Source organism: Cibotium barometz, chromosome 34 (genome assembly GCF_041138505.1).
Source record: "Cibotium barometz isolate CiBa-2024 chromosome 34, ASM4113850v1, whole genome shotgun sequence".
NCBI classification, from domain to species: Eukaryota; Viridiplantae; Streptophyta; class Polypodiopsida; order Cyatheales; family Cibotiaceae; genus Cibotium; species Cibotium barometz.
In genome coordinates this window covers 22286310-22310016 of record NC_141079.1, presented here as the reverse complement: position 1 = coordinate 22310016, position 23707 = coordinate 22286310, and the positions used below count along the sequence as shown (strand labels likewise).

At 46.3% G+C, this 23707-nt stretch overlaps 1 protein-coding gene across 1 annotated transcript in view; it reads left to right on the top strand.

Annotated features, from left to right (window-relative positions):
- Nucleotides 1-23707, top strand: part of EMB2016 (mRNA methyltransferase EMB2016) — a 96401-nt gene that overhangs the window by 66379 nt on the left and 6315 nt on the right. Inside the window, 9 exon segments of the mRNA XM_086773847.1 lie at nucleotides 2397-2464; nucleotides 2907-3132; nucleotides 3256-3471; nucleotides 3604-3759; nucleotides 4414-4467; nucleotides 4644-4843; nucleotides 4954-5026; nucleotides 22104-22441; nucleotides 22540-22693. Of these exon segments, the coding sequence (XP_086629973.1) occupies nucleotides 2397-2464; nucleotides 2907-3132; nucleotides 3256-3471; nucleotides 3604-3759; nucleotides 4414-4467; nucleotides 4644-4843; nucleotides 4954-5026; nucleotides 22104-22441; nucleotides 22540-22693 (1485 nt within the window).

The window sequence follows — 23707 nt, the reverse complement described above, 5'->3', positions numbered from 1 at the left end:
ATCGTATTGTCATAAATACGAGCAAAATGAATGGCCTCGTCCAAAGTTTTGCATTTGTTGTTTTTGTCCTGTAAACGATATGAGTGAGGTAAACCTACTATGAAGAAACTCGAAAGAGTAGTAGAATCCATCTTCGTAGCTTTCATCTGCAAGTCTCTAAATTTCTGGAGATAGACCTCATAAGTCAGGTTCTACAAGGTCATGGTCAAATTGGCAAACTTAGCAACGGTATCGTAGTCATCCTCTTTCTTGAGAAATTCTTTCTTGAAGACCGCTTCAAATTGTGCCCAGGTTGTTGGTTTAGGTTTGAGTTCTTTCCACCAGAGCAAAGCTTTACTCGAGAGGAAACCTGCTGCTAATTGAATCTTTTTGCCATCACCATATGGATGAAACTGAAAGTGGACCTGCCACTTATGTAGCCATGTGTCCACAATCTCCTTGGTACGCTGCTTTTGCTCACCCCCAAAGTGTTCCGGAGTAATGTTGGGGCCTAAAGCAAATGCCAAGGTATCCATGCTGGAGAGAGTAGACAGGGTACTGGTCAATAAAGAGATGGAATTTTGTAAAGCTTGCATCTGCGCGGTGACTTGTGCCTAACGTTCCGAGAAAGAAGCTTCGAAAGTAACTTTAAACTCTTGAAAATCAGATTTAGTCACGAAATCTTCGAAAAAGATCGCCATCAGCGGCCTTTGTAGCCAACAGGTCTTCACATTCAGCAGGTCTTCACATTCGGGAATGGGTTCCATCTCCGATTCTTGGGTTGACATCTTGAAGAGGGTAGGTGAGAGAAAAATCTTGGCTGGAAACAAGGAAGAGTGCTAGAGAGTACGAGGACATGTGTGGCAAGAAGCCCACTTTACGCGTATTTTATAGGCCTCCCAAAAAGCATGTGTTTTTCTTTTGTTGCTTTTGTGTTTTTTTTAAAAAAATATTAACTTTAAAAAAAAACCATGCTAGATAGCTTTTATAAAGTCACACATAAAGCTTGTAAAAAGCACTCTTTAAAAAAACACATAGGCCACACACATAAAGTCACATATAACTCCACATGCTTTTTTATTTTAAAAAACACGCTTTTTGATTTGTTGTTTTTAAAACCCCTCGATGTAGGTTCTGAAAACGAAAAGCAATGCGTGTTTTTTTCTAAAAAAAACAAAGGCTAAAAAAACATTAAAAAGTGGCTGCCCGCTGCCCGCCACCTGTCGGCTGCAGGAAAACGAATGCCGACTAGCAGCGACGCCGCCCGAGTAAACGCCAACCTGCACGCTACTCCTCGTCGACAATCTCGGCTGCCAATTTCACTCACACAGGCTGCGCAGCCTACACACCGACAAGCATTCTCTCCCTTGCTTTCTCCCGCTGAGTCATACAGTTGGCAGAATCTCTCCTCTCCTCTTCTCTCTTTCACTTGCTGATTCGCAGCTGATTTCACTCATGCTTGTCTCCTTGCCAATAAAGCAACTCTTCACTTGCTGAGCAAAGCGACCCGACCCACTTGGGTTCCAACAATGCAAAAAATAGCAGTATACATGAAAAAAACAGCAATCATTTTGAAGTCAGCCCGTGGGCAAAACCCACAAGTCTTGGCTGTCCCTGTCGGGCCACGAGCTGAGCTAACTAGCAAAACATACCGACCGGCGTCCCATACCGCCACGAAGCTACCCTCGTGGGCCTCGAGACTACTGCCGGCCTCGGTTGCATGAAGCAGGTGCACGTCTGCACCAGATCCAGGCTCTTGACCATAGAGCTCTCACAAAGACTCGCGAGACTCTATGAACTATTGACTAACCTTGGCCACCCTTTTATAGGCTCTTGGCCGGTCACCGGGCGTCCACACTTGGGCGCCCGCCTGTCCATACTTGGGTGCCCGCCCGTCAGTCTATCCCTAGCCCAACTCGCCAATCAGCTTGCCTAGCTCCAAGCTTCCCCAAGCCTTGAAGCTAGTCTTGTGTGCATGTAGCACACGGTAGATACACTCTGTGCACATGACACTATTGCATCTTGCATAGTTTCACAATTTAAGGGGCTTCAACAAAATCTTATGGCTATGGAGGATTTTACAATGGAAGCCACACTTGTGAAAGGAGTGAGTGGCTAGGGCTGTTCAGCATGATTGCTTGGCCTGTCGAAGCTAACTGATGTAAGAAGCAAGACTAGGGTTTATGCCCGGGTTGGTTCTGCCTTGAACTCTTACTCCCGTCATCATGGTGCCAAGCATACATGAATTTCCAGAAAGTGAGGCATGTGTACACAGGATATCTTGAAAATTCTTCAAGTTATGGTTATTTCAGGTATAATTTTGCTAGCACTCAGTTAAATAATTAAGAAATGCATATAGTGCTGTCATTCGGTATAACCATCTCTTGATTCAAAAAGCTAAAAGAATTGTTGTGCAGTTGACAGGTGAAGAGTATCGCAACACGAGACTTGTTGAGATATTACTCCAGCTGCATCGATGTATATGGTATGTGTGCTCTTTCATACTTGAATAAAATCTGCCAACACATAGTGTGACAACAATACATAAGGGCACTAGCTTATTTGTTTACCAGCTTTTGCAGTGGATGAATCTAGCTAATCAGGGCCCTTACGGCTTGTAGGTACACAATGGGTGTTTTGTGCGCGCTCAAATAGTTGTTAATTAGAATTAAGGAGATATGGACTCCCACCATGTAGGTGAGTTGGTAGAGAGCTCGAAGTCCAACAACGGAGCTGTGGGGTTTGAGTCTCGCTCCCTACAGCCAGGAATGTCATTGTGAGGGGGCGGGGGGACGGCCCGGTGATGGGTGAGTGGGTGAGGGGGTGTGTAAATACTCTCAAAAAAAGAAGTAATAAGATGTGATTTTAATAACTGCTTAGGTGAATTATGTGTTTGAGGCCCTTCTCATCTCTCTTCTTGTCAACAGCTCCCGATTGGCTTCCAAAGTGAGCGTCCTCCCTCGGGCTACTGGAATGCTGGTTCTTGCATCGGTTTCACGTGTATTGGCATCAATTTTAGCGTTCTGGCCAGTTTTTGGCTGGACGCCACCCCTTTTTCCAAAGCTGCTAGGACTGAATATTTCAAGTTTGGTTCAGACAATGAACCTTTTTCCATTGGAACCTAAGGAAGCTGTCAGTATATTGTGGATCCTGGTACAGAAAATTCTGTCATTCTAAGCATTTTAAGGGTTTCAAAACTTTCACTCTTCAACACATAGGTCCACGTTTTCTGCTTGAGATATTGCCAGTGAGATAACATGGGTTCTTATTGAACAGGGAGATATGCTTCCAGAGGAGTCTCCCCAGCTGTGCACAAATAAGATCTTAGAAACGGACATCTCCAGGTGCTTGGCTGTTGCAACACTGCTGGGGGTAAAGAGCATGAAGTTTGTGGGGTGGCATTGTGAGCTTCCTGAATCTGAGAAGCTGATTCAAGCAATGGGCCTGCATCTTGATCACATTTCTTCGATGGTTTTTCATCTCGCTTCCACTGTAAGATGTCTCAAACATCTGTGTGAAATTATTTTGTGGGAGTTTTTGAACAATTGTGCGAGAGGAAACAACATAAAATGCAGAAAACAGAGCTGCTTTATGAATTTGTTCTCAGCTAAAATGCTCATGCAGGCCTCTACGTTATTGCAAGGATTGCTTATCAAGCTTGTAGTTCGCATGGCCTGTCAAAGCCAGGATTATGCTGCTGCTTTGGTGCGGCCAATTCTTACCTTTTTGCGAGAAAACACTGCTTCTGGGGCAATGGCTGCAGACAATGAAGTTTTCCGGGTAACCTGATTTGGGTCTTTTTCAAGATAAAAGTATCCACTTATGTTGTTTTATCAGAGGTTGTATTATGTGCAAAAGAGTAATGCTGGAGTCATTGAAGACATCTAGAAATGGTAATGGTTTGAGCAACAGTTGTTTACATGAATCTGATGGAAAACAGCTTTATCAAGCAGTTTTTGAGCCAATAGTTTAGGTGCTGGCTTGTATCTCACAGATTCTATTGGCTTATGTCATCAACTGTTTCTAATTTTTGAACGTTCTCGAGCTTGTGAACCAGTATTAGGGGTGATAAGTGGATGTTTCAGTGGCATTTAAATCTCTTACCTTCTATCTATTGCAATATACCCTTAAAGCTATAGTTTCTGAAGTGAGTTTCCGAAGGCCTTAAAATGCTTTGTACGACACATGCTAAAAGGTTTCAGTCAAAGCACCGGACATGCATGACTTTATTTTGAACCTTATTTTGTCACCCTTTTGACATTCGATCCACAGCAGCTTTTGATGAAATTTTCTGATTCAGATGTCAGTTTCGGTTCTTGAAACCCAATGCATGCTGCTATTTAACAATTTACAGTATCAAGCTTTTCAGATTGCTGTGGGTAAAACAGGAAAAGTAACCCTAAGCTTAGCTTGTAACTAATGTGTATTTATCAGGTAGAGCAGTTTTTGGAGCTGTTAAAGGAACTGGTGAAGCATCCAGCGACAAAGGTAAGTATTCAAAGGACTATAACTCTTTTAAAGAGGACCTTTGTAATGCTGAATTTCCTTTTCTTTTCTGTCTTCACCGAGTAAAAGGGCATGCCATGCAGTTGTATAAATAGGGTTTAAAGTTTGGGCTCTTATGTGGTATACAAATAGTTGAGGAAATTTTCGGTTGACAACAGAAAGTCCTGCTGCGAGAAGGGATTGTGCAAGTTCTGTTGCAGGCAGGCAAAGGAAAGAGTATGTCTGCAAAGATGGAAGTCAAGTGTTGGGTGGGTGGGGGGTCTCCAACTTCTCTTCGTCTATCATGCCTTATTTTGGACATACTTGTGGCAATTTGTGATCCAGATATTTCCATGTATCCCAAGTCTCCTCTTAACAGGTAACTCTCTCTCTCCCCCTCTCTCTCAACTCAAAACACATTTTTTGTGTTTTTTTTGGTATGATTTTCTCTTTGGGAAGTTCACTAATGTTTCCCTTTTGTTGTAATAGGCGCCTTGCGAAGGATTGTCCTGGCTTTGCGGAATACTGTGCTATTGCAGCATGGACTTACAATTTCATGCTGGTAAACATACATTGATCATGCTGTCTTCCAAATATGTCGAGTGAATGTGTGTGTGTGAGAGAAAGAATGAAAGAATGAAAGATATCTAAAGCGTCTACTAAAGATCCAATGGACCTATGAGACCAAAGTGATACAATAATGTCCATGGCATATCTCATCATGGAATGGAAAATAAAACACAGGCAAAACATAGCTATCTCACTAGGGTGGTACAAAACTGTCCATGGAAACTCATCATGGAATACCAGAACATGGAACATGAGAGGAGCATCAGCCCCCAATAGATGGTATCCCACTCTCTAGAATATCAATCATGGGGCTAATGGGTAGGCCGAGAGGTCTGTCATGTGCATTCTGCACTTGGATGCTTAGAAGGTGCGGGACCTGGAGTGGAAACTGGTCCCATGTGAGCCCCAGTCTGGGGGACGGCTCAGCCAGGGTTCCACTCTAAGCGTCCAAGGTCCAAGGTCCAAGTGTACAAGTCCCGTACATGGTCTTGGTCAAGCATGCATTGTCTTGCATGCGCAACACTGGACAGCAGCCAGGACAGCACATATGGGCCAGCCAAGCATCCAGTGTCAAAGCGATGACAAAAAGGCATTAAATGCCTAAGGGTCAGGTCATGGGGTTTTTTGCAGCAGGCTGACCCCTGTAAAGCAAACCGACCAGCACCTATGAGGGGTATAGCCCAATAAGAAATCAGTCAAAGCATCTCATAATTCACAAAGGGGTTGTTGAATTCTAAGGGCCAGGACAGCCAAGGTGAAGAGTGCAGATCAAGAACCAGATTTTTATTTGTAGAATTTGCATCATTCTAATAAAGCAAATACACCAATACTGTGTCCGACACCACCCTCCCTCCCTCTCTCTCTATCTCTATTTCTGCACCTCTCTGTGTATGTTGTGCATTATCTTCATCGTGAACGATTGTTGAATTTCTGAACATTGAAGTTAACGATTCTATCCACCGAGCTTCCGCATGGTACAATTGGTATTAGAGCCTTCTTCAAGTGTGAAGATTTAGCCAAAAAACCCAAAAAAAAAAAGGAAGAAACTTTTTTTCTTGCTTGTGTGGTTGGTTTCTAGACTCCGGAGGACCACTCCTTTCGGTGTGACTCCTGTCCCTAGAAGGACGGTTGGTTTTTAGCCTTCGAAAGCCTCCGGAAAGTCTCCCACACGCATAGTGGATGGTCAGACTGTATTCTAGAAAAGAAGTGCATATTCCGGCTATGGCAAGCTTCGACGATGAGAGAGAATAAAGACCCTCGGAACAAGGAGCACCAAGCAGTCCTTCAAGGGCGGCAAACATGGGTGTGCACGATAGGTTCCAGATGATGATGCGAGTAATCATAGACCAGAGCACCAAATTGGAAGAGCAGAAGGTGCAGATCTTGGCCATGGAATAAAGAACCAATACTAACAGAGTGATCTTGGCTAGTTGGGATATGGAAGGTGAGGCCATTCCATGGTGGACCGAGTGGGCCCATGCCTTCATCAGGTTAGGTATGGCAGCTTATGTATGGGACGAGCTTGCCCTCCATCCTAAGCGGTGGTTTCTACTGCCCTATTACCTTGAGCGACTCAAAGACGAGTTTCAGGGGGCGAGTCAAAACGTGCAATGAGTCCTGTAGTTTGCCAGTAAACTTTCAAACTTATGTTTGCAATTGGGCATATCTAACAAGGACAAGAAATGGCAGTTCCTTTATGGCCTTGATATGCAAATCCAATGGGAAGTGCGTTATGTTTCGGCTGGCCACCTTCGAGGATGCACTCTCACTTGTGCAGAGTGCTAAAATGAAGTACAATGGCAGAAAGCTCAAGACTTCCCAGCCTTCCACTCCCAAGGCACCCATCTTGGGGAGAAATGGCTAGAACCAAATCTCGGCTAACGTGCCCAAGCTTACTCCATACCAGAAAGCTCAAGCATGCAAGACTGGTAGGAAACTGAGTGCAGAAGAGACAGCTCAGTACAAGGAGAGGGGTAGGTGTTTCTTTTGTCACAAAAAAGGAAACACTTCCTAACGATTGTCCAAAGAAGATTACCACTCCGCAGACTACTACCCCAACCTCCACGAGTTCCGTGGTAAGCTCTACTCCCACAGAGACCCTAGCCGCCGTCCCTAGTTATTCGGATCCTAGTTCTTCTGTTGGTGCAATCATTAGCCGGAAGCTCGAAGGTAAGTAGAAGGGCGCCCAAGACCAGGAGTATGAGTGCAATGAATTGCTCAAGACATTTGGCTACATTGGTGGCCAGAGACACGTCGTCTTGTTTGACAGCGGCGGCAGGATGAAGGATATGGTCATGGAACAGGCCGCTTGGCGAGCCTGATTCCTACTGACTACGGTAGATAAGAAGGTTGAGGGATTTAGCATACGAATGACGACGATCATCAAGTTTAAAGCTCAAGGTGTTAAATTAGTGATTTAGGGCATAGAGTTTGTGCGAGACTTTATGGTTGCTCCTCTTGTAGGAGCAGATATAACTTTGGGAATTCAATGGTTTCACAAGTTCTAGCCAGACATCGATTGGGACCGGTACACTTTTGGATTACCCGGAATGTGTCCAAATCCCTAATGACCATTAAGTGTGAGCCAAGAATCTCAAACTTTTCTCTCATAAGCCACTTGCAGGCTAAACAAGAAATCAGGAAAGGTGCACAATGTGCGATGATTTATATCCAGATTGCCTAGACGGTGGCCCGTGCTTCAGAGAAGCACCAGGCTTTCCATGAAAAATTCTAGAAGATTTGTCTTCGGGACAATCTCCCTCCCTATTTCCCCCCATCTAGACCGGAGGACCACAAGATAGACCTCCTCCTAGGCTCAGATCCCCCCCCCCCCCCCCCCCCCCCCCCCCCCCCCCCCGAGCAAGTTTTCATATTGCCTGTCCAAGGCAATGGAATCGGAGTTGGAATGCCAATTCTAAGAACTATTGCAATCTGGCTTCATACATCTTAGTGTGTTGTCACCGATTCGAGCAACATTGCGATTGGAGTTGTGTTACAACAGAATGGCCATCTAGTAGTTTACATGTCCCATAAGTTAGTGCCCGCGGAAAAGAATTACTCAATCTACGATCTGGAACTTCTAGCAGTAATTCATGCCATGAAACATTGGAAGCACTTTGGGGTGGAAAGTGTAGAACTTGCCACCTGAGTGGCAGAGTGAAGACGCCAGGGATCCCACCTAAGCTCGTAGGCCCAAGGGCACCGATTCTGGCACTGAGAACCCCAGCAGCACCATCAAACTCGTAGGTGCCAATGGGATTGAGTGTATCGATGGTGCTGAGGCCTGATTGTATCGATTGTGTCGATCCTTTATGGCGGAGAATTTGAGGTTTGCATTGATCATCAGGCATTGTGTTGGATTCAGACAATGCCAAGTGCACAGTGGGAACAATGACCTTGATTCAGAACACTAGACTTGACCTTGATACAGGACTAGATGACATGAAGCACGTATGTGGATTCCGAGAAATTCGGGACATTGCATAGAACCATGCCATTTTTTGATACAAGATGGTTGGCTTTTCTACAAAGGTTGACTTTGTGTCATGAAGTCGTTCACAGGGCAACTCTTCTCCATGACGCCTATGACACCATCACTAGTGGTCACTGGGTCATGAATTTCTATGTGGAGAAGCTAGAAAGGCAATATTATTGGCCAAGAATGAGGTGAGATGTGTCCACTCATGTGCAACATTGTGACGCTTGTCAAAAAGTGAAAGCTCCTTGTGGGAAGAAAATAGGGTTGTTACAGCCTTTACCCATTTCTGAAGGACCTTTTTAAGATATATCGATGGATTTGATTTTCTCACAAATCTGCCTCCCAGTTCGGGTAAGTGTAATACTCAGTGATTAACTATTGTTGATAGATTTAGCAAATTTGTTATGCTAATTCCATGCAAGGCGCTGAAGATGTTGCTCATTTGTTCATTCAACATTGGTACCTGATTGGTGGGATTCCTAGGACCATAGTGTGAGACCGAGATGCCAAATCTACCAGTCATTTTGGAGGGCATTGTTTGATAATCTTGGTACTAAAGTGAACTTTTCTAGTGCATTTCACTCACAGATTGATGGCGAGATTGAAATCTACAACCAATTGGCCTTTGACGTGCTAAAGTATTATGTCCATAATCAGGAAGATAAGTGGGAATCATATTTGCCTTTAGTTCAAGCTATTTTGAATGATTCATTTTCTTTAACTATTGGCAGGATTCCTTATGAAGCAGCGTTTGGAAGACCATTCCGGTCGCTATTGACTAGAACCTCGTCTTCAGTATCTGAAGCAAATAGAATGATGGAGTCTTACCAGGAGATATTGGAATCAGTTAAAGACAAGTTGGCTAAAGCACAGGAGGCCTACACTCGACAGGCCAATAAAGACCGAAGGGATGTGAAGTTCTTGAAAGGAGATTGGGTTTATCTTTGGATTATAAAGCAACGACTGAAATAGGTGGGCAAGTATAAATAGCCCAATCAGAAATCAGTCGAAGCATCTCATAGTTCACAAAGGGGTTACTGAATTCCAAGGGCCAAGGATAGCCAAGGGGAACTCTCAGCCAAGGTGAAGAGTGCAGATCAAGAACCAGATTTTTATTTGCAGAATTTGCATCATTCTAATAAAGCAAATACACCATTCGTGGGTGGTGGGGGCCCTACAGATGGTATTCGGGACCCAATACTGTGTCCGACTCCCAGTGAGACAGCTATATTTATGTTTTCATTCTGTTTTATTTTCCATTCCATGATGAGATATGCCATGGACATTATTGTACCACTTTGGTCTCATGGGCCCATTGGGTCTTTAGTAGACGCTTAATATATCTTTCTTTCTTTTCTTTCTTTCTCTCTCTCTATGTTGTGCGTTATCTTTGTTGCAAACGATTGCTGAATTTTTGAACGTTGAAGTTCCTGATTCTATCCACCGAGCTTCAACATGTTACAAGGTCTCCCTCACCTATGTCACGTGGAAAGGTAGCTTGATGGCGGTGGAGCATATCCTGGATCTGGAGTTGATGAGGGGATCGTGGCCGACGTTCGGGGGGTTGGGGGTGTTGGGCACGCTTGAATGCGGAGGCTCAGTCAGACATAACTCCCCTCCCGGCGAGGTGGGTCCAGAGAAATCTGAGGTAGGTGCACAAGATCCACTGTATGGGTGTCCTCCATGTCCTAGGTCCAGAAGAAACTGGTGATGGTTGGCTGGTGAGAGCGGGATTGGGGTGGTTGGGGCCGAAGCTCTCTCAAGAAAGTATCCATGTGTCTGTGGAGCTCAAGCCAACACTTGTCCGGGAAGTCAATGATCTTGGAGAGTGGACCAAATCCCTCACGAAATAGTGAAACCTCTCACGGACCTTATAGTATACTAGTTCGGGAAGTCAATGATCCTGGAGAGTGGACCAAATCCCTCGGAAAGCATATAGTGGAACCTCCTGCGGACCTTGTAGTATACTGGGCAGTGGCATATGTAATGCTTCTCTGTCTCAACCTCTGTGTGGCATAATTGGTAGATCCTCTCCTCTCTGGGTCTCCGTATGAGTTTCCCAATGCTGAAGACGCGCTCAGCTCTACCTGTCTCCACTATGAGGCGGTGGGATGAAACCCTTATTTGGCCAGTCGCAATCCGCATGGCATGGAACATGTTAACACTCAGGTGGCCCGGTTGTTGGATGAATCCATCCTCAATGAGCGTGAGGAAGTGATCTCTGTAGAAGTGCATCTTGGTTGGGAGCTCCGAAGGTGTGATCTATGTGCAATGGGTGTAGAGGTTGAGAAGATCTAACTAGATATCCTGGTTGGTGTCCTCATGAGAGAGCCGGAGAAAAGGGGAGTCCAGATTATACGGAAGGGGTGGTAGGCAGTCCATGTGGAGCCCATATACTGAGAGCAAAGTGGAAACTAAGGCAAACCATATTCCAGAATGGCCCTCGAGTGCTAGGTGTCTCGAGGATTCCAAGGCAAGCCTTAGGTTCTTGTGGGGATCCATGTGACTGATGCGATGGATGTATGTGACTTTCTAGAAGAGTGCATCCACTACCATCGAGGCTGCAGCAAACTCTACTTCGATAATCTCATGTGGCACTCATGGTTTGCTGCGGATCATACGGGAGAACATCATGACTTGGGGCCTCTCAACTCGTCGCCAATCCTCATCGGATAAATCTAGCCCCTAGAAGGCTGCTCCATACAGCAAGACTGGTGTGATGAGGGTGTCATAAAAGCCAACCCTTCGTCCTAGGCTCTTGGAAATGTGCCCGAAAGCAATGCTGCTCAAGTAAGCTCAAGGCTGCATATCCTCGTGTCACTCTGGCATGTGCTGCGGGAAGCATGGTGAGAGAGAGAGAGAGAGAGAGAGAGAGAGAGAGAGCATCTACTAAAGACCCAATGGACCTATGAGACCAAAGTGATACAATAATGTCGATGGCATATTTCATCGTGGAATGGAAAATAAAACAGAAACAAAACATAAACATATCTATCTCACTTGGGTGATACAAAGCTGTCCACAGAGAGAGAGAGAGAGAGAGAGAGAGAGAGAGAGAGAGAGATTTTATTAACGTCTTCTAAAGGCCAAAAAACGGCCTATGAGACAAAACATGTGTACATCATCATCGTGTCTCAATGGATATCAAATGGATACAAAAGAAAAAAAAGTACGAAGTACGCTATATTGTGGAGATAAATCTCATACAAGGCTCTGGCTAAGTACTGTGGGGTGGGTGGGAGGGAGGGGGGGCAAATACATCCAATAAAGCATCTAGCTCCAGCCGGTGCCAATGACTAGGTGTAGGCTGTCATACATCGGTTTAGGGAAAGATATATCCCAATCTGTGCTAGATCAATTTGGGGTCTGGTGGAGACATGGGGACCGAGGGCCAGGTGGGCGGGGGCGTCTCCTGGATTGTAGCTCTCTCGCTCGGGCTGATGTCACTCCTCTAGTAGTAGATGTACATATAGTGCGTCTCCGAGTGACTTGAGTCTGGACCAAAGGAGCTATGGAGATGTCCCACCACTAGGTGGCTGGAAGAAGGTAGTGATCCGTGTTTGAGATGTAGTATCCCACAGCAAGCCGCTCTCTATGACGTTGTAGCTCCATCGAAAATCCCCCCAATTATCTCTGATCATGAAACTGCATAACTCTGCTGAGTGGACCAAATCCCTCCCTGAAGAGATAGTGGTATCTCCCCTGAATCTCATAGTATACTGGGCAATGGCAAACATTATGCTCCTCTGTCTCCACATCTCTGTGGCACAATCTGCAGATACGTGTCTCCCTTGGGGATCCCTGTAGCTCTCCCTGCCTCTCTAGAGTGTGTGAAGATACCCAAAGCTGCCCAATAGTAGTGTGCATGGCATGAGACACATATACATCCATGTAACCCGGTCTCTACACAAACCCATCCTCTGTGAGCTGTAAGAAATGATCGAGGTAGTGCTACCTCTTCACAGGAAGAGGCTGTGGAGGATCCATCCATGTATGATGTGTGTATAGCTGTATCAAATCCTGACGTATCAATCGGTTCCTCTCCACACGAGTGTCATGGTCGGATGGTCCTCATCATACTGAAACGGAGGGAGCCTGTCCATACTCATCCCATGTAGTGAAAACCACTGTAAAACCTCTGCATACCATTACTGTCGCCCTGATGCTGCTACTCGCTTTGATGACTCTAGGGCCTGTCTTGGTAATCTATATGGGGGCATGTGCCTAACCCGTTGAATAAATGTCACTGTCTGAAAGAGTGCCTCCACTAGCATGGGCGATGTTACGACCCTGTGTTTTTCTCTGGACAGTATGCAGGTGTGCACGGGGACATGGTGGACAGTGTGAATGGCATCAGGTGGGAGTGAAGATGGCAGCCCATGTGTGGATAACCCCATGTGTGAAAGGGGACAAAGGAATTTTAGCTCTGAAGGTTTAAAAACCTTTAAAGTCATTTTTTTAAGCCCTTTATTAAAGAAACGTGGCCCTTATGCTATATTTGGGGCCACGTGTGCTTTTTGGGCAGAAAAAGCAGGAGGCGCCTTACTCTTGTGGGATGCGCATGTGCTTTTTGGGAAAAGGAGGAAGGCTGGCGGGCAGCGCATGAGAGAGGAAAGCTTTTCTGAAAATAAGGCATACAAGCTGGTTGCAGGGCTGCTCCTCGCTTCCTCTTGCCTTTGGAAGGACTGTAGGCGGGCAGCGCTGAATTCAGGCCTGGAAAAACAGCTGGAGGGAGCTCTGCGCTGCTGGTCACAGGTGACTTTCTGGAAGGGCTGCAGGCGGGCCGTACGACTGAGGCTTCAGGGGCAGCCTAATACTCCTTTACGCATGCTTTTAGGAGATTGAAGCTGGCTGCTGTGCTGCGCTACAGGGCAGAGACACGGGCCAACTTTTCTCTCTCTCTCTCTCTCCCTTTCCCTCTGCTGAAGAGTAGACAAGGGCTGGTTTCTCTTGATACAAAGGTGGACAGAGGTTGGTTTTCCATGAACATAGACATCATGTCGATGGCGTTCAACTGATGGAACTTTCAGCTTCTCCAAGCTTTGGTACAGGACTGTTTTGGGACAGTTTACGAGCTGTTTTTGTTTGGCTGCAAATTCAGCTGTGTGTGCTTGGGTTTTTGGCTACCGGCACAGGTCACTTGAATATGTTTCTTGGCATGGGAGTGATGCAAGCTCGCATGGTTGCGTGCTCATGGAATAGATTGTTTTCTTCTTGCTAGAAAGGAACAGTGGGACTTACAGTATGGGAATCTCTATGTTGCCAGATGTTTCATGAGGGAACAGGTAACTAGATGTATGGGAAACAGAACAGAAGTTTCAAAGGGAAACAGGCCTAAGGGTTTCATGTGGAAACAGGTCGTAGGTTTTCTCGAGGAAACATGTTTTTGGGTTTCTCCAGGAGATGGGTCACATGCAGGCAAAGAGTACAGGACTGGACACATGTTTGGTACAGCCTTGCTACTGATTAGACAGGGGACAGGGAATCCATGACAGAGATGGATAGTACCCTTGGATGGTAGAGAGGGTTTGTACAGGTGTGTCAACTGTATGGTATGCTGTGCTGTGATGCGAGTTCTCTTTTGAGAGACAGTTTGGGAGTCTGTGTTGTGATGCAGAAGCACTGGATGTGTCAGGGTGTGATGCTGTTCATAGTGTGAGAGGCTATGGATGGTTGTGGCAGCCTTGATCATGGGAGAAAGCTTCTGTATATGCAGACTCAGTGTGAGAGAGTCTTTTGATATGAACAATGGCTGGACTTGTTTGTGGATGCCGTGTGGACAAGAAGCCAGATGCAGATTCTTTGCAGGCTTCAGGAGTTCTATTGGGACGGCTGAGTTCCCAGCCTTATATTGTAATCAAAGCTCTTAAAATCAATTAAAGAAATACCGCAAGGGGCGCCACTGCGATTTGGGGCCAATCGGTGTCCGTGTACTATTTTGCAGGAGCATTCTAGCTCCCCCTGTTTGTTTTCCTTTTCTAGGTCCTCAATGGTGTTGAAGTGTTTTATGTGCAAATGTTTGTTCCACCACCCTTTGGTTTTTGAAGGTCGGTTTACAAGGTTCCGTTGCCGGGACACATCGTCGACTTTCTCAAGGAGGCGAGCTCGTGGTTGTCTCATGAGAGTCACATCAAAAGCTTCAACATGAGGAAAGTGAAAAGGAAGTGCAGGACAGTACAGGATTTTGTGTCTTTGCTTATATGAGGTGAAGAGCAAAAGCTGAGGATGAAGTTCAGGAGAAAAGACACCAAGGACAAGAAGTAGTCGGCCAGGAACAAGAAGCAGTTGAAGTGTTATGGTGCAGGAGATGCGTTGAAGGCTATGGCTTTCGACAGTTTCTCACCAGTGGTATCTTCACGGAGGCTTCATGGGTTCGGAAGACAGTTTCTTTCTATGTTTAGTAGTGGTGATCTACTATGCTTCATCGAGGACTTGTGCTTATCACTTGGGTGGAGTGCAAGCAGGTTTTGGGTGCCTGAGGATGTATCAGATGAGGCTCAGATGGAAGTGGAGGAACTTGACGAGGTTCTTATTCCTGAGCAGATACTGGCACATAAAGGAAAGCAAGGTACAGGGTAAGGTTTCCCGTCGCTATCCTGTGAAGTTCAAGAGCTGTTCATTGATGGATACGAAGTGGATGGAGGAGGTTCACTGATGGATGCGAAGTGGATGGAGGAGGGTGACTTAGCAGATTCACCTCAGGAGTTGCAGCTTTATCTTGATGCCTATGAGTTGGAGTCGACTCTTGTTACGGCTCATTCAGGTTCAGCAGAGCATAGGTCTAGAGCATTGCCTGATGCTCAAGAGGGGGGTAGCACCTCCGCTCCCTTGTTGTTACAGACAGGCTCATTTGTAATCTAGGAGTCGCTTGGTGACATCTTTGTATTCACCCGAAGGTACTGAGGCTGACAGTACATCTGCTTATGGGACTTCTATGATTTTGTGTTCTAGACACATGAGATGATGGTTGAGTATGGTTCACAGTCGCGCGCACCTGGAACTCTAACTGCAACTATGGATAACTCTATGGAGGACATAAGTCTTGCGAGCAGTCCTAGAGTTGGTTTGGTTCATGGAAATATGGATCGAACTCTGTTTGTGCATGTATGCATACACTTTTTGAGGTAGAGGTATTTTTGTATTCTGGTGCCATTGGATCCTGGTACCATTGAGAATACATTGGGAAATACTCTGCATTGTGTCATGTGCTGCATGTATGTTAGTATGATACATCAAGTGCTTTATTATGTTCATGGATGCACCATTGGGTGTAACTCCTGCGGGATGGCCATGAGACATATGTGGGAAAGTACTTAGTGGATGTAGTGTTTGGATGCATTGAGTGCTTGCATATGCTCATGTTTTACCTTCAGTCGTGGGTCCTGCGGGATGCCCATGGGCGTAAGGCTTGCGAGCAGCCCTTAGACTGTTACTATAGAATAGGTAGAGCATTTTGAGGAGCATATTGTTTGCGAATGCATGTATGTGTCATGCATATGTTTGTCATATGTAAAATGACGCATGGTTTTGTTTTTGGCTAACACAGTTAACGTGTTTCCATTTGGTTTTAGACTTTTGCTGTAGGTTCTGAAGGAACAAGCAAGAGGACAGTGTGGCTTATTGTGCAGGATGATTATTTTATCACCCAGATGCATTGGAAGGCCATTGTTTTTGCCATATGGGGTATCTTTGCTCATGAGATGCTTTACTGTGCCATTGAGTGCAATCGAGGACGCTTGCCATTTTTCAAGAGGGGGGTATGTTACGACCCTGTGTTTTTCTCTGGACAGTATGCAGGTGTGCACGGGGACATGGTGGACAGTGTGAATGGCATCAGGTGGGAGTGAAGATGGCAGCCCATGTGTGGATAACCCCATGTGTGAAAGGGGACAAAGGAATTTTAGCTCTGAAGGTTTAAAAACCTTTAAAGTCATTTTTTAAGCCCTTTATTAAAGAAACGTGGCCCTTATGCTATATTTGGGGCCACGTGTGCTTTTTGGGCAGAAAAAGCAGGAGGCGCCTTACTCTTGTGGGATGCGCATGTGCTTTTTGGGAAAAGGAGGAAGGCTGGCGGGCAGCGCATGAGAGAGGAAAGCTTTTCTGAAAATAAGGCATACAAGCTGGTTGCAGGGCTGCTCCTCGCTTCCTCTTGCCTTTGGAAGGACTGTAGGCGGGCAGCGCTGAATTCAGGCCTGGAAAAACAGCTGGAGGGAGCTCTGCGCTGCTGGTCACAGGTGACTTTCTGGAAGGGCTGCAGGCGGGCCGTACGACTGAGGCTTCAGGGGCAGCCTAATACTCCTTTACGCATGCTTTTAGGAGATTGAAGCTGGCTGCTGTGCTGCGCTACAGGGCAGAGACACGGGCCAACTTTTCTCTCTCTCTCTCTCTCCCTTTCCCTCTGCTGAAGAGTAGACAAGGGCTGGTTTCTCTTGATACAAAGGTGGACAGAGGTTGGTTTTCCATGAACATAGACATCATGTCGATGGCGTTCAACTGATGGAACTTTCAGCTTCTCCAAGCTTTGGTACAGGACTGTTTTGGGACAGTTTACGAGCTGTTTTTGTTTGGCTGCAAATTCAGCTGTGTGTGCTTGGGTTTTTGGCTACCGGCACAGGTCACTTGAATATGTTTCTTGGCATGGGAGTGATGCAAGCTCGCATGGTTGCGTGCTCATGGAATAGATTGTTTTCTTCTTGCTAGAAAGGAACAGTGGGACCTACAGTATGGGAATCTCTATGTTGCCAGATGTTTCATGAGGGAACATGTAACTAGATGTATGGGAAACAGAACAGAAGTTTCAAAGGGAAACAGGCCTAAGGGTTTCATGTGGAAACAGGTCGTAGGTTTTCTCGAGGAAACATGTTTTTGGGTTTCTCCAGGAGATGGGTCACATGCAGGCAAAGAGTACAGGACTGGACACATGTTTGGTACAAGCCTTGCTACTGATTAGACAGGGGACAGGGAATCCATGACAGAGATGGATAGTACCCTTGGATGGTAGAGAGGGTTTGTACAGGTGTGTCAACTGTATGGTATGCTGTGCTGTGATGCGAGTTCTCTTTTGAGAGACAGTTTGGGAGTCTGTGTTGTGATGCAGAAGCACTGGATGTGTCAGGGTGTGATGCTGTTCATAGTGTGAGAGGCTATGGATGGTTGTGGCAGCCTTGATCATGGGAGAAAGCTTCTGTATATGCAGACTCAGTGTGAGAGAGTCTTTTGATATGAACAATGGCTGGACTTGTTTGTGGATGCCGTGTGGACAAGAAGCCAGATGCAGATTCTTTGCAGGCTTCAGGAGTTCTATTGGGACGGCTGAGTTCCCAGCCTTATATTGTAATCAAAGCTCTTAAAATCAATTAAAGAAATACCGCAAGGGGCGCCACTGCGATTTGGGGCCAATCGGTGTCCGTGTACTATTTTGCAGGAGCATTCTAGCTCCCCCTGTTTGTTTTCCTTTTCTAGGTCCTCAATGGTGTTGAAGTGTTTTATGTGCAAATGTTTGGGCGAAGACACAAACTCTACCAAAACTATCATGTGGTGCGAGGTTTTACTATGAATCATCCGTGAGAACATAAGCGTCTGTGGGCGCTCTAAACCTTGCCACCCGCTCGTTGATAGTCCTGGAGCCCAGATGGGGGGTGCATACATCAAGGCTAGTGACCATGGTATCAAAAAGCCATCCCTTTGTACGGGGTTCCTGAAAATGCACTTGGTGGCATTGCCTCTCAAGTAAAGCTAAAGCTACATACCCTCTGGCTACCCTGTCCTGAACTGCCTGTCTCATGGAGAACCTCCTCGCCAAGCTAGTAAAGGTGACACCCAAATATACATATGAAGTCACTACATCCACACGTCTGTCTTGGTACATGATATGGGTGGTCTCTCGCCCGTGCTCCGTGGTATTGAAAATCATAACCTTGGTTTTACCAAGATTGACCGTCAGGCCCCTTTGATTACAAAACTCTCCCAAGGCATCCATGTGCGGCTGTAACCCCTGTTATGTATCCAAGACAAGTACTACATCGTCTGCGTAAAGCATCAAAGCTACAGATAGATCTGCCAAAGATATCCACTGCCCCCCCCTCTGTCCACAAAATTTGCTAGCTCATCAATGTATAATCCAAACAGGGTCAGAGATAATGGACATCCTTCCTTAACACCAATAGTGCTAGCAAGCTCCTTTGATAATCCACCCCAGCATCGTACACGACCCACAACTCTCTCATACAAAGAAATAATCCCCCATATCATCTTTGATGGTACCCCAAGTGCCTGCAATCTCTGCATAAGTCGCGAGGCACAGTGTCAAATGCCTTGCGGAAATCCACAAAGCACCAATATAATCTACGTCTCTGTGCCTTCGCCTCCTCTATGAGGCTCCTGAGTGTGAAGATATGATCAAGAGTGGAGTGGTTTTGGCGGAAACCAGCCTGCCCAGTAGCTCTGAATCCAAAGATCTCTGCCAATTTACTGAGCTCATGCTCAATGACCGACCCATAAAGTTTGGCCAATGTGTGGCCTACCATCACAGTCCTGTAGTTACCCGGATCCATAGGGTCCCAGCCTTATGGATGTGGGCAATAGTGTGTAAAGTCCATGCGGGCGGGAACCCCTCTACGATAGCCCTATTAAAGAGATGTACTATAAATGGTGCTACCGTGTTAGTTGCATATGAAAAATGCTCACCTCTAAGGCCTGTGTGGTCCTCCGCGCGTCTGTGCTAGAGTTGGTGTATAGCACTCTCCACCAAACCTGCTGTAAAGAAAGTAGAGTGGGTGGGCCGAGGCTTTGAAGGATAGGGTATAGGCGGCTGATCTGGCACATCATATAGTGACTGAGCATGCGTATGCCAGATCTCGGGGTCAGAGATAGGGGTGCGTGAACGGTGTTCACGTACCCTCCACCAAGCCTCAGCTGAATCGTTGCTCAAAAATAAGTGGTACATGTCCCAGTGTTTGGTTTCCTCGAACATGCGTTTCTTATGGCGAGTTAAAGATTGACTAAGTCTCTGTGCCTCCTATTTGAGACGTGAACAAGTAGCCCAACACTCGTCATCACACCAACTATTTTGGGGCATATTTCCACTGTTACTCTTGGCAGTATGCTTACAAGAATGTGGGAAGCTCAATAGGGCGGATGTATGTAATAAATCTGTAAGCTGTGTAGTAAGTGTGTCAAGAGGTGAGTGTGGGTCTAGATGAAGAAGGCCTTGGTACATAGAAGTACTATATAGATGATCACAATCATGTGAGAAATATATAATAGGGCGAAGTGATGTACTAGTAGTAGGTAAAGTGGTAGAACTAGAAGGATGTGCTCGTAAAGATAGTAGTAGGTATGTATGGTCCGCCCCAATAGGACAAGTAGGGATGGAAAAAGAGTCCACGAGACTCATGGTCTCTATGGGACAAGTATGTGCTCGTAAAGATAGTAGTAGGTATGTATGATCCGCCCCAATAGGACAAGTAGGGATGGAAAAAGAGTCCACGAGACTCATGGTCTCTATGGGACCAAGAATGTAGTCAACAGTGCTCCTCCCTCCTCCATGTGGAAAACAAGTGTAGGCTCCTGAGCCTGGCCACCTCTCGAGCCCATTATAAATAATGAGCCGATGATGCGCACCAAACACCAATAGCTGTCTCCCATATTTTTTTGATCTCCCCTCGATCCAAAGATATCTGTATCCCGAGGTCCTCGTCATCCAGCCCCCTCAAATGTGGATCCTCCATGTCATACACCTCACCCTGTCTACTCTGGGTCCTGGCATTAAAGTCTCCCACTAGCAAAATATCCCCCCTCCTCCTATATTTCGTGATCCTCTCTAACAATGCTGTGAATATCTCCCCCTCCTCTGTTATAGCATCCTCATGCTCCTCTACATCCTCCATCTGATCTCTATGACGCTTCCCCTGAGCAAAAAGTGAGCCATCTGGTGAGAAATAGCACACAGCAATATATACCGCCCTCGTATCTGTGAGGTGCACTCTGACCCACATGAACCTAGCCTTCTCATCTCAGCTCATCACTGTAACACGTGGCCGGAGCTCCTCCCTAAAAAGTACAGCCACTCCCCCTGATCCTCGAACACCTCCTGCCCATTTAGTCTGTCCTCTAAAGGCAGACTCCCATGTATAGCCTGTCCCATTGCCAAAGAACTGAATGTTCATGATATGACCAGGCTCATCAATGAGAGCTGCCTGGAGGGGATCGTGGATCCAGCCTTGAGTGGCACCCGACGAACTTGCACACCAAGGCGTTCACTTTGAGAGGAGCCATAGAAGATGCCAAGAGCTGGAGCTCTGCATCGGAAAGTGGGCAGTTGAGTGTGGGATGACGAAGCAGTTGCCATGGAGTCCTTAAAGGGTGGAGACAAAGGGGACACATAATGAAGCACAACCTGAAGCAAAGTAGTGGATGAGGAAGGGCGGAGGGGGGAACCCGATGCCGACCAGAATAAATGTTTTTTTTTTGTTTTTTTTTTTGGGGGGGGGGGGTGGGGGGGGACAGAAAGGCAGGCCGTGAAAAGACAGAGGGGGAAAGGATGGCGGTGGGCAGAGAAACAGGGCATGAAAAGACTGAGGGGGAGGGAGGATGGCAATGGGCAGAAGGCTTGGCCCCAGGGAAAGGGGGGGGGGGTGCTGGGGGGCTGGGGGAGCTGCAAAAGTCGCGTACAGGGGACTCCAGCTTGTTGATTCCTGTGGGTGGGTGTGATTGACCTGTTTGAGGATTAACAGGTGGTTCGTGTGGGTTTTTTAGGTGGTAAGTATGTTTTATGTGTATGCCATTAAAAACCTGGCCAGACATTTAATAAAAAGGGTTTCTGGGCACCCCTCCATTTTTTAAAGTGTGGACAGCGCCTAACCTTTGGGCACCCTGTGTGTGTGGACATCCAAAGGGCAACCCACCAAGCGTGTCGGCACCCCTTGCCATGTGTTAGGTGGTGCCACACACTCGGCCCCACCCTGCATGAGGTCGTTGCTTTCTGCCAGACTTCTTTTCTTGGCTGATTGCTCATGCTGTACAGCCAGATTCAGGCTGTGTATGGGCTGTTCAGAGCTGGCAGATTTGTTCTAGAGTTGCCCAGGTGTTCTCTGTCCCTTGAGCCTTATCGTGTGTGGTTTTGGCTCAAGAGAACCTGAAAGCTGCCCTAAGGCATTTGGGAAGTTTTGGCCCACTAGGAGGAGGGGATAGATGCAAAAGATCTTCATCGACATTCATTTGGTGGTTTGGATATTGTTTTCAATTTCATATTCATCTACAAAGCATTGTATTAGTAACTGGGTGATTTGGGATCACCCTTAAGCTGGCTTGTACTTACAAATTCTCCTTTATATTATCAATTATTTAAAGAAAGGAAAGGGGGGGTTGGGGGTCAGTTCATCTTTGGCCCCCAAGGTGTTGTTGATGGCCTTGGCATTTTGCAAGCACAATCCAGTGCTTTTGGTGAACTTAAACTTGTTGTGTTGTGGGTAAATTTTGTGCTTCATTATGGTGATTAATTAGATTAATAGCCAAGTACTCTGAGATTGGTGCTCCTTGAGAGAGAGAGAGAGAGAGAGAGAGAGAGAGAGACCTTGATTTTGCATTCCAGTCTGTGCCCTTGGGAAAAGAGCTCGACATTGCAATCGAATCATTGTGCAAAATTGTGAGTCACCAACTTGGTCGAGCTGCTTTTGCATCTATTGCGTTATCATTAAGGAGAAGCTCCTCTCTTTCCTCGTCTTCTCAAAATGAGACCACAGCTGTGGATGCGATGGACATGGACACACAAGACATTGGGTATAAAATTGCAGAAGGAACTGGATCATTTGTACCCTTCTGCAAACGTTTGGCTGTTGCTTTGTCAGAAAGTGCAGATGCACAGCTTGTTCTAGGTATTCTGCAGCACTTTTCTCTAGCAGCAATCCAACTGTCTGCTGCAGGGAGGAGGTGTGTCATCTCTATTTTGAAATATGTGCTATATTTCTGATCACTTTAGTTTCAGTGTTTAGAAAATGTTATCTTGTACACTGGGTTCGGTTTTGCAGTGCTTGTGGTCTGGGTGCATTACAGTTGTTATTTGAGATGGACAAGATGGAGACCAAGGAGATACTTACCTCCATTGTGGACTTGTTAAAAAGTAGGGCAGAGGGTACTATAGATGAAAGCTACAAAGATGTAACAAAACCTGCCTCTCTAAAGGTAGTTCTCCTTCCTGAACATGCATACTTCTGCACTTTCCTTTCTTCCAATGTATCATGTGCCTTTTAAGTATGTGGATCAGTTCTGGCTGACATGCAGTATTGCAAGTATCTGCCAAGTGCAACAGTCTCTTTGATTATCAGCTCATATAATTTACAAGCAAAGGAGGAAGACAAAAAAAAGGGGGGACCAATGATGTGCAGAGGCATAGCAGGTCTTTTGTACCCCAACCCCCCCCCCCCCCCCCCCCCCAAAAAAAAAAAGAAGCTTAGCTGCTTTAATCTGTTGGGGTCATTGGAACCTTAGCGATGGTGATGGCTGTGATCCAGGAGTGTGAAAGTCTTAGTGCATGCCCACACCTCGAAAGAGAAACACAGCACTACCTTCATGGCCCAAGCTATGGTGCCAGTGACAAAGTTAACCTCCCACATTCAGCACCCAAATTGGTCAAACTCGAAATCCAGAGGAGGGAGGCTCGCTCAGACACCAAATATCAAGGGGGGGATGCTGTGGTGGGATAAGATCACCCCCGGAGAAAAGAGGGGGGAGGGGGGGGGTGAGGAGAATACTGCCCCAGGGCAGTGGTGCAGTTGGCATCAACGATTACGTTGTCCCTCACCGAAAGTTCCATGAGGCGCTCTGTATGTAGTGGTGGGTGCAGTTGAGAGAAGCAGAGCCAAGAATTTAAAGACTAGGTCGGTTTGGACTCTGGAGCGTAGGGGACCCCACAGAATGTGGGTGAGGAGCCAAATAGATGCTTAGTGGGGAGACAGATCATGGCATTCCAAACAAAGGGGTGCCACAAGCATTCCTCATCCACTGTAGGAGGGGATTGGACAAGCGCTGGTTTTAGACTGTCCCAAGCTCAAAGAAGACTGGCTGCAAATTTGTGCTTGAAGGTCGTCTCAAATTTGCAGAGGGAGTCCTCAATAAAGATCTGTCTGGTGGTGAGGTTCCAAGGATCACCGCAGGTGGGGATATGGTTAGCAATGGGGGGAAAGCAAGAAATCCTTC